The 11,828-nt window shown below is 40.2% G+C and overlaps 1 protein-coding gene across 2 annotated transcripts in view; it reads right to left on the bottom strand.

The window, feature by feature from the left end:
- Window positions 1–1,252: 1,252 nt before the first annotated feature.
- SHROOM2 (shroom family member 2) overlaps window positions 1,253–11,828 on the bottom strand; it is a 207,180-nt gene continuing 196,604 nt past the window's right edge. For both annotated transcript variants that reach the window (XM_063450082.1, XM_063450081.1), the window contains 2 exons: window positions 3,600–3,872; window positions 1,253–2,130 (listed from right to left, as the gene is read on the bottom strand). In XM_063450082.1, coding sequence (XP_063306152.1) covers window positions 1,864–2,130; window positions 3,600–3,872 — 540 coding nt within the window. In that variant the 3' untranslated portion in view covers window positions 1,253–1,863. The remainder of the gene's footprint in view (window positions 2,131–3,599; window positions 3,873–11,828) is intronic.

The following is an 11,828-nucleotide window of genomic DNA, read 5'->3' as shown; positions in this document are numbered from 1 at the left end:
TTTTCCATGTGAATATAAAACAATGTTCCAAAGATCGCACATTCTAAACCTCAACCAATCCAACATTTGCAATCCATATAATATCTCTGTGCATTAAACACACTGAGTATATTTTAAAAAAACAAAGAGGTTTCTTTGCTACCAAGAGAATTGTAATGAATTAATTCAGGGAAAAAAGTGCATCTCGACTTCTTTAACCAAAATTTTACATTTGGATTTTAATTCACTGTAATTCTCTGATTAGCGAATAAACCCCAAAGTGTTTCCCATTTGAAGCTACATTTTCATGTATATCTTGTCTCCCCTACATTTTGCAAGCTAACAAAAGGAGTTCATTGAGTCCCTGCCAGCTGCAAAGTTGTGTGAACCTACAAACCTGATGTAATAGCAGCTCAAAACCACTCAGAAATAAAGGACTGGTTATTTTACTACTAAAATTCTATAGCATTTACTAAATTCTTGTGATTTTTAAAAAAACATTTGTGTGAAATATGCAAAACAAAATAGATTTAGTATAAGTACATAGTCATCGTCATTTGTGTTGTGTTTTTTTTTTGTTTGTTTGTTTTTAGTTTTTTTTTTTTACAGGCAAGAAGTTATTTCTGGAAAAATTCACATTGGAGAAATGTTCCGTAAAAGAAAAAAAAAAAAAAAAGTGGTACAAAAATGTAAAATGGAAGGCTTAGGGGTCACCTACAGAGTGTGCCTGGTGGTTCCACTAGTTTCCATGGTGATTGGCCAATGTTTAGTACTTTAGAAACACGATTTAGAACAGACCAGCTTGTAAACATGTGTTGTACATGTGTAGTTTTACCATGAACTCAAATATGTGAACATTTTCTCTCCTATCAAATACGGAACCACTGCCAATTGACATTTTGGTATTAAAATTCTCAGGTGATTCTAAAAAGTAAAAAAGAAGGCACTACAGTTTTGTTACTACAAAATGTAAAATACAACCTGCATGCAAGAATTGAACTTTAATTCAAAATAGTAAAATTTCAAATCCTGCCATGTGACGGTTTTATAACTGCAAACAGAAAAGTTTAAAGGAACATTTAAAAGGCTGAAAACCAGAAAATTAAGCAAATTAGATTTTTATTCCTTTCCCCTAATGCTTGGGGGAAAGTTTACTGCTCCTTTTTTAGTTGTTTACTTTTCATGTTTGACACTTGCCTGCTACAAACATCAAATGCTTTGATTGTGACTTCAAAAGCTAATCTCAAAACAAAAGACCCATACACAGTTCTCAAACATTTCAACCATGCTGTATTAAAGGTGTGCTTGTTTCAAATGACATAATGGAATAGGATACTTTTCTTATTTTATTACTTGTTCTCTCCAACCAAAATTGAGACAATGGCAGATTTTCAGAATGATAAATAATATCTCAATAAGAATGGTTGTTGATCAATAACCAAGAGGAAAAAACATAAAAAGAAAATAACAGCATTTTTAACTACATCTCTTGCAATAAAATATTCTCGAGAACAAATTTGCAGATCAAATGCATGATCACTTCACGTCTTTGCTGCTTGGATTTGAACAGGTTTATATTTTACATATAACAGGCATAACACATAACCTGACAACATGCGGTGTTTTGTAACAGTTTGCCATACAATGACATTGGAAACTTTACACTTAATGTTTCTAAAACAAAGATCTAAAATACGAAATAAAATCTGTACAACCACTTTAAAAAAAAAAAAAAAATTAAATATATCCTCCAATCAAATCAAAGAGTTATTGCTAAATATAAGTATGTGTGACACCATACATGAATGATGATAATCATTTAAACGACCAATAAACGGAACCATACAATTAAGGGCTCAAGTCCATATTTGGCGATTTTGCGCTCTATTTAAGACGTTCAGATGGGAGACTGTCGGTCAAACATTTAAGCTGTTCTTCCCCAAGTTTGATTTTATCTTCAAGTTCTCGTTGTTCCAAGATGAGAGCTGATTTCATTTTCACAAAGTGCTCATAATCTGCAAGGTTTTCCTCATTAAGGTAGCTAGCCAAAATCTCAAAAACTGTACGTTCCCGGCGGTCTAGATTTTCCTTCAATTCTTTTGCATCTTCATGCTGCGTAGTCAGCAGCTTCCTTTTTTCCACCAGTGTTCTCTGCAGAAAATCACAGTGGCACAGGTTAGTAAGAACAAGAAAATGTCAATCTAACATCTGTGTAATCTGGGATTTACCAACTTCAACCGAAAGGAATTCCACCAATTCGTAATTAAAGGGAAATTCCAGAATGGTTTTTATTGCTTGTTTTTTTGCAATATATTTATCTCTCTCGCCAATATAAGTATTTTTTTATTTTTTATTTTTTTTGGACCCGATATTCTGTTGCTGAATCCTGAGCTATATATCCTTGGTGGGGATAATAGCACCCAAGCCAATTGCATTGAGCAAACCTCATTTTGCTCTGAAGCATGTGAGTGGGCTTTTTAAAAAAAAAAAAAAAAATTAAATTACTTTTACTGTGCTTTACACTCTGTTTTATGGTACGCAGTATTGTAGCTTTTTCCCCACTCTTGTATATATACACGGAGGAATATCCACATCAACTATATCTTAGAGTGGGAATTATACCACTTCGCGTATTACTTCTGGAGCCAATACTTAGGCTCCATAATATGTGAGTGTACACCTATTTACATACCTACCCCTGCTTATTAGCTCAACATACTACAGTATATACTTTTATTTTGTCTTATTTTTTGTGAGGATACACATCGCTGTACGGAAAACTTGAAGAATCTGTACCACAGGCGTGCAAGTCGGAGCTGTATTTAAGTTCCCTGAAAGTGTGAGTGTACCATTTTTACTCACCCTTACTTTATCTAGACGTTTTTAACTTACTACATGATCAGTCCTTTTTGTGTTCCCTTTTTTTGTCATTGCATACATTCCCTAAAGGACACTTCAGGCGCTGCACCTTCTTTTCCGGTTTTATCCTACCCCCTATCGGACAAGACAGGCTCCATTTTTGGTGATTGAGCTGCTTTTGGACTAGATCAGTATTGTACAATCGCTAAATATTTTCTGTTTTTATCCATTTGTAGCAAATGTCTGGTCTCCAATTTACCTCCACTGATATTTACAGAAATCTGAGTGTCTCACTAATGCCATAGCTCCCAATGAAACACTGTGCATGTGACTCCCATTCTTTCCAAAATTAGTTGTACACTGCACATATGGTTTCCATTGATGTCGACATGAAAGCAAAGACACACACATTATTAAGAAAACAGCCACTTCCTGACTATGGACAGAATCCAGTTTACATCTATAATACAAACATGAATGTTTCAGAATATAGCTCTCTGTTTTATTTGTTATATCTTACTACTTGTAACTGTAGGGGCATCATCAAGTTGGCAACAGTCAAGTCACATGCATGAATCTCTAAGAAATATGAGTGATACTTTAAGTATAAAAATTATATATTTGTTACATATTGAGATATGGCTCACATTATATAATTTGATCAGTAAGCATGGAAACGGATTGGTCCAATTGGAGTATTTTAGGTCAATAAAAGTATAACCACGCTTTCACTTCACAAATAGTAAATTATTATTCCTCACCCTTTCCTCAGGGGATGCAGTTTCATCCAAATTATTAAGAGCGTTTTCCACTCGAGCAAGTCGTCCAGAAAGGGAAAGAAGAAGGTTGACAATTTTCTCCAGATCACCAATGAACATTCTGAACTTGTCAAACTCATTCGATTTGCAGACCTCTTTCACAATCACCTCCACTTCTTCTCCCAGTGCATTGTTACTTTGAATATCCTCAAGAAGGGTTTCTCTAGCCTCCCTCAGAACCTGCAGTTTCTTGCTGATGCTGTCTATGAGTTCTTGCTGTAGAGAATAATTTAAAACAATTACTATGCAAGTCTGTTTCAAATATCACCATTATTCTCTTAAAGTGAAGCAGATATTTCTTAATCAATTATACATTTGACATATACATAATAAAACTTTAAAATTATAAGCCACAAAGTCATATTAACACCATAGAGAGCAACCATCAGGGCACCTATATACACTTTCACTAGGTAACTCTCCTATGCCTTTATCCCCCCCTATCTAGTTGCTCTCCAATTCCCCTAGTGTTTGCACCCTTTCCACATCTCATACTAGCTCCTGATTGCTCCAAAGTGCCAGTTTTCTCCCCCCAAAGCCACAAACGCTTCCTTAATTTCTTTATTTATATTTAGTCATTTATTACTGACTGTAGGCCCTCAGGAAAGCAACAATGGGAGTGCTTGGAAGTAGAATATTATATGGGACAAGATGTTTATTTTAATTGTATGGATTCTGCCTATCCAGGAGATAGAAAGGTGGACCTCCAAACCTAAGTTGGTCTTGAGAGTGCATATGATCGAGTCGTAGTTGAGAGGTCCCAAACTGGTCGGGTCAGAGGCGAGTTGTATGCCTAGATATCTAAAGGAGTGTCTTTGGATCCATAACCGCAGCAGCACCACGTCTTGGGCCCCCATGTGAAACGGCATGGCACAGGACTTTTCGAGATTGACCTTCTAGCTCGAGATGGTACCGAAGTGCCCCAGGAGGTCTATCAGCGGAGGGAGCGAGCTCTCCGGCTGTCAGTGTGAGAAGTACGTCATCCACGTTGGCGGAAACACTATAGGGAGTTTGTGCTATAGGAATGCTTTTTACGTCTGGGTGTTCTCTGATGAGGTGGAGTAGTGGCTCTAGTGATAGCACAGAGAGCAAAAGGGGAGGGGGCAACCATGTCTGGTCCTGTTTGATAAGCTGAACGGAGTTGGAATGGCTCCAGGCACTAGAATCTGTGGCTTAGGAGTCGTGTACAGTGCCCTAATGACCCCTATGAACCCTTTTGGAAACCCCCAGTTCTCCAATAGTCCAAACAGGTATGGCAACAACACACGGCCAAACGCCTTCTCCCCGTCCAGAAAAAAAAATTCAAGCACATGGCTTCTTTTGTCTCTTTTTCCTCTGATATCACAGTCGGATTTTAAACGTCATCATATGGTTACCTAAATATTTGTATAGGTCCCTGTTTGGCCACATGCAGTCCCCATCTCCTCTTCTGGAACACAGTGAGCAAACGCAAGTCAGTGGTAAGTCAGTGTTTGCAAATGAAGTCACTGGCTACCATACATTCAGCAAAAGGAATTGCCAACTGTCCATCTGCAGTGCAATCAGCTTGTTCAACGGTTCCACTCATCAGATCTGATAAATTGAACTGTGACTGGGGGCTTAACTACACGACCAATAAACTAAACAAGGGCTATTGCAATAAGACCAGACCCTACAGACCTCAACCTGGGCCATTGTAGGAGAACCTCTTTCTCTGATGAGCTCTCTGCTCTGCTCCTTGTGGTAGATTTGCAGCCTCAATGAGAATTTTAGTTTTAAATACTTTTATGGTTTATGTTCAATGGAGGATACCAAGCATTGAAGGCACAAATACAGCAGTATAAGGCAAAAAAACTTTGTAAAGATACTGATTTGTAGATCATGTACAACAATTCCTTTTTTTTCTCAGTGAAAATTTTAAAAGCATCACTTTTAATTTATCATAATTATATACTGCTGTCCTCATCAGGATGCAAACCCAAAAAAGGTACGGTTTGATGTGGAATGGGCAAATGGCTGTTCTCTACCTTCAAAACATTCTATCGTTTCAGGCATGAATCCAAGACTTTGCCGTCATCATAACATTCAAGTGTAAATCATTAAACAGGTGTTACTATTTAATAAGTCGTTTATACTAGAGTAACCTAATCTCGCTTAGAAAAAATATTTTATGTGTACCAACAACTGAAACTAATAAAAACTGGTGCAGAGAGCAATGCTATTTTGAAAACATTCCTTTAAACGCAGGTGTCAGATGTAGTACTTAGAGCAAGTATGTACATTTTTATGTGTTCGACGCATATGGTAGTTTTAAAGAGTTTAAATTATTACCAATTACAACCTTTTATGGCAGACATACTTGTAGCACTTTACAAGTCAGTATTCTAAATTTAAAGAGAAAAGAAAAAAAAAATAATGGCAAACAGCAAAACATTGCAATTTCTAGACAAACTGTCTAGAAATGGGGTTGGCAGCCTTTGGCACTCCAGATGTTGAGGACTACAGCTCCCATGATGCTCTCACAGCCATAATGCTGGCAAAGAATCATGGGAGATGAAGTCCATAACATCTGGAGGGAGGAAGGTTGCCTACCCCTGGTCTATAACCAATGGTAGGTGAAAGGAACACTATAGTCACCTAAATTACTTTAGCTAAATCAAGCAGTTTTAGTGTATAGATCATTCCCCTGCAATTTCACTGCTCAATTCACTGTCATTTAGGTGTTAAATCACTTTGTTTCTGTTTATGCAGCCCTAGCCTCACCTCCCCTGGCTATGATTGACAGAGCCTGCGTGAAAAAAAAAACTGGTTTCACTTTCAAACAGATGTAATTTACCTTAAATAATTGTATCTCAATCTCTAAATTGAACTTTAATCACATACAGGAGGCTCTTGAAGGGTCTAGAAAGCTATTGACATAGCAGGGGATAAGAAAATCTTAATTAAACAGAACTTGCAATAAATAAAGCCTAAATAGGGCTCTCTTTACAGGAAGTGTTTATGGAAGGCTGTGCAAGTCACATGCAGGAAGGTGTGACTAGGGTTCATAAACAAAGGGATTTAACTCCTAAATGGCAGAGGATTGAGCAGTGAGGCTGCAGGGGCATGTTTTATACACCAAAACTGCTTCATTAAGCTAAAGTTGTTCAGGTGACTATAGTGTCCCTTGAAGTGTCCAAATTATGCACCAGTGTACTTGAAAACACATGTTATTTTAGACTTTTGGGGATTGCCACAATTTATAGTATTAAAAAAAAAAAAAAAAAAAGTTGAAGAATAGGACGATGGCATATAACAAAATAATGCTTCAAGACAAAAACGTAAACATGGTTTCATTTTACTTGAAGGACACTTCTACTTGTAGGGCCGAGATGTGGAGAACACTGCCCTAAAAAGCTGCTACTGAAGCGCTATCAGAATGGTCCTAGTGCCCCCTACACAGCACTTGCGCTATGCTGCACAGGAACAGGACCCCAATACATGGACTGTCCCGCCAAAAGTGGGACTGTTGGGAGGCATACAACCGCCACTAAACAGGTCCTATTGTGGGGCGAGATGCTAAATAAGAAGCAATCAATGAATCACTGAAAAAAAAAAAAAAAATAGAATATGTCCCAACTTTTAGGACATTGCATCTGGAAAAGCAACAGTTTTGCCTTGATATATCTCAGCTGCCAATGTTCACTAGCACAATGCTTTCACTGGGAAACTATCATCTATAAAACTTACAGACTTTCTTGCCAAATCACTGAAAAATTAAGTCTATGTTTCCAGTTTGGCTACATTGGCTTGGAAATGACTTTGAATTCCCGGACAATTCTTGTTTTAGTGAAAAATGCTGTAAGAGTGCAAGACAGTCGCAGTTGGAAGCAAAAATGTTTAGAAGTATTTATTTTATTTACTATTTGTGTATTTTCCCATGTATGTCAACATTTGAAAATATTTATAACAAACTCACAATTTTAAAGAGCAGCCGCCATGCCCCAAAAATAACTTATGCTCAGTACACTGAGCATATGACTTTATTAAATACACAGAGGCTCATATTATCCTGCACGCTTTCTTTAATTCCCTCAGCAGCAAAGCAAGAGAACATTAACATAGTTGAAAAAAAAAAAAAAAAAAAAACTATGGAAAATGGGAAAAAAAAAAAAAAAAACATCCTGTACATACATCATCTGCATAACAACACATCATCCAATGAAATACAGGCACAATCCTATACAAGGCAGGACCCATCTCTCCACCTCCTATTTCTTTTGCTGCTCACTCAGCTAAGTATACATTTTACTACTGTGGTGGCTCGGGATAACCCACCCTTTTGTGGAAGGGGTCCTCCAAGCCCTTACTGGACCCCTTTGATGCTATTTGCTTCTATTCATTGTTTGCTTATATTGAATACATACTTCAGACAATGTATTGTACTGTGGATTTAGCTTTGTGGGTGTTCCCCTCCCTCCCACAGGGGCACCCCCCCTCACCGGGCGCCCACCTCGCTCATCCCCTGATATAGTCTGGCTAGCCTCACCCTCCTTTAGCCAGGAACTCCAGCCGCTCCGTTCGCGGCCGACTCGGGGGCCTTCTTGTTGGAGCTGGAGTCAGCTCATGGTGGCCATCTTTTTGGTTTCCCCGCCCACTGGAGGCGGCCATTTTCCCAGAGCCGTACACTCTACCGCGACCATCTTGTTGGGGTCCCTGTGGGTTGTGGTGGCCATTTTCTCTGCGTGGAAACCGCCCTTTTCCTCTCCTCTGGGGTGCAACCCGGGTGCCATTTCCCTTAGCTTGTTTTGACACCCGGACGGCTCCTCTGAATAAATGTGAGATTAATTTGCTAATTTTTCCTACAGTTTCACTCATTTTCCCCTGAGGGTCTTTGTGTTACTTAACCCTGGGCCCTGTCTCTGTTAGTAGTGTCTCTGCTCACTATTCTGCCCTTGCACATCAGAGTTTTCTATTAAATTATACCTTGCAGCATCAGTGTTTATCCAACTTTATACCCTTTGAGTTGCCTGTGCAGGCGCTTATTTGTCAAGTTTGAATAAAATTCCCTGTGACAGATCCACCCGCTGTGGACAGTGCTTCGAACATACCAGGCCGGAAGCCCCTGTCAAAATCCAAAGACTCCTCCAAACACGTTGTGATGGGCAGTATTACAACTGTCTCTGATGGCACGCAACTAGCACAACCACGCAAAAGCTGGGCCACTAGCTGGGCAAAATTGGCTAGGATATGGAAGAGGCCTACACTGATGAGTCAGAGCTCAGCGATTCTGAGGAGGAGTTAAGCAAGTCCTATCTGGACCTAGATGGGGGATCGCACATTGATTCGAAGGATGCAGGGAATGATATCCCAGCTCCCTCACACGCCCCTTCTACTGAAGGTACCTTGGCGACTACACCACGCCCCTCTCCAGTTGTAGATGGCAAGGTTCTGGACACACAGGGTGAACCCCTGTTCGATCCAGACGAATGGTCCCCGGCCGAACATGTGGCGCAATATCTGGCATTGCTGGTCCGCAAGCTTCTAGAAAAAGCAACGTGCAATAAGCTACAGGCTTAATGCCCAGGCCCGACTGTTCCCAATAAGGTGTGTCAAACGCTGGTCCAAAATTGTCCAGTTCCTGGAAAAACAGCGTGGAAACCCAAAAAGAGGCTGGGTTTATTCACTACGAAATTGCCAGGATAAAATCCTGGACATTCTGGGACCGGCCACTAAGATATTTGAGGCAGTTAAAGATGCGTTGTTCAACAACCTGCAACTGGATTTGTTAACAGTCAGGGGATGGATTCAGAGATAGGTATACCTAATAGGCAACGCAAACACCGCGATTGCTACGGAATGCCAAAAATCCAGCCTTTAAAAAATTTAGCCTAAATTGATTAATTAAATGAACCGGGGGCACAATCCCAAGGATTCCTCTTCAGGGATTCCTTCGTAAAAGATATGGGGGCATACATGCAGACCTTTATGGCGCTGGATAAGGCACAAACATGCACAGGGTCTTCCACCCCAAGTTTTTCGCTGGGGCAGGAAGAGTCAGGAGCCATCTGTCCGACCGTCCCCAGAGAGGTTTGCCCCGTACGAGCCGAGGTTCCTATCCAGGTAGATCATCCATGCCGGAGTACAAGTACAACCAACCATTCTTCCTGCATCAGAGCAGACCAATGTCCACGGGGGAACGCCTACCGGATGACGCCCTTATGGTAAGCTTGCTCAATCTCCATGCTTCCCTATGGTCTGTGGGGCGACGACTCACATGTTTTTCCCATGTATGGGCTCTGATAACTCCGGATACGTGGGTCCTCCAAGCTGTACGGGGATATGCTATAGTGTATAGAGTTTTTTTCTCTGCCTCTCCAATTGTTCCCTCCCAAAGGGATTGTTTTTCCCCACAGGATGCCAACCTGGTCTCCCAGGAAATTCGGGAGCTGGCACACAAAAATGCCATCCAAGAAATCCTGTTTCCTACACCAGGATTTATCAGCAATCTGTTCCTAGTTCCAAAGAAAGGCAGTGGCGTGCGCCCTGTCATCAACTTGTAACCTCTCAAACACGTATGTCAGGTACCACCATTTCAAAATGGAGGGGATCCAGACGTCAGATTGGTTGGCCAAATTGGACCTAAAGGATGCATATATCACGGTGCCGATATCTGTAAGCAACCTCAACTTCCTGCAATTCATTTGGGAAGGAAAGAAATGGAGATTCACATGCCTCCCATTCACACTCTCCTCAGCATCTGATCTGGATCATGACTATCCTCCAAAATCTGGGGTTGCTAATCGATGAGGAGAAATCCATTCTCTCGCCCACACAGCACATAGAATTTCTGGGGTGGCGGATAGATTTAACAACACAGACTCTTCAACTACCCATGTCCCAAGTAAAGTCTATCAAAAAGGAAATCTCTCACTTGCTGCGCACCCTGCAGATCTCTCTCAAACAACTGGCTCGTATGGTCGGCCTTCTAGCAGCTTCTATCCAAGCAAATTTTCCTGGACCACTCCACTACAGGGCACTACAACGCCTTCAAGCAGCCTACCTCCGAACAGGTGCCTCCTATGAAGACACTGTGACCTTGGATATGGAAGCCAAAGAGGAACTCAAATGGTGGCTCTTCCACATGGAGGCGTGGAACAGACACGCCATGTTCGGCACGGCTCCAGATGTGATTATAGAATCCTTACTGACCTAATTGATTACCGATTTCATATACTTACCTATTGGTTGATATAATTGTGGGTGATGATGATTGCGCATACTTGGTACTCCCAGTTATTACCATATTGTTTCTTTTCTTTTAGCCTAACTTGCTTCATGGACAACTTCACTGAAAGTTCAAAACTGCGATGTTTGGTTCATTGGAGTTTATCCTGCTATTTGGATTATATTGTTCCACCAAGTTTGAATTTATTGAGCTTTGGGATCAACAGAAAGAGTAAGTGGAGAGATAGGTCCTGCCTTACATAGGATTGTGCCTGTATTTCATTGGATGATGTGTTGTTATGAATATGATATATGTACAGGATGTTATTTGTTTTTTCATTTTCCAGTGTTTTTTTTTTCAACTATGTTAATGTTCTCTTGCTTTGCTGCTGAGGGAATTAAAGAAAGAGTGCAGTATAATACTCGCCTCCGTGTCTTTAATAAAATCATGACTTTACATCATGAAATTAGTAAAATCTGGGTACTTTAACCACACATTGTGCTAGCGGATTTTTCTAGAAAAATAGAGAGATTAGGAGAAAAACCTATTTAATGTCGAGGCATTGACTGACCAGGGAGAGCAGAAAAGACCTCCTACAGGAAATCCCTCTACTCTTCATCCATAGCAACCACAGTAAATACACTGTGGTTGCTATCGAAACTATTCTAGAACTGGCTAGGGAGTACAGGAATGAAATTACATCACATCACTCCCTTCCGGCGCCGGCAATGAGACTGGTGTGCTGATGTCACTGACAAGATTTGCCCTGCTTGGAGATGCATCACAAGCAGGGAAAAATCAAATAAGACTTCAGAAGGAGAGCAGGTAGAGCGGAGGAGGGCCAGGAGGTGGGTGAACAGAGTAACAGTGACAATATCTTTATATTTAGCATTCAATACAATATAGGAGCAATTTCAGGTAACTTTGTTTATTCCTTAACAGGTTCACTTTAAGTACATGAGTATATGCATATAATACTAGCAGTG

This window comes from Pelobates fuscus, chromosome 1, assembly GCF_036172605.1.
Source record: "Pelobates fuscus isolate aPelFus1 chromosome 1, aPelFus1.pri, whole genome shotgun sequence".
NCBI lineage: Eukaryota > Metazoa > Chordata > Amphibia > Anura > Pelobatidae > Pelobates > Pelobates fuscus.
Note: the sequence above shows the minus strand (reverse complement) of the source record. Positions and strands in the feature narration are given on the sequence as shown.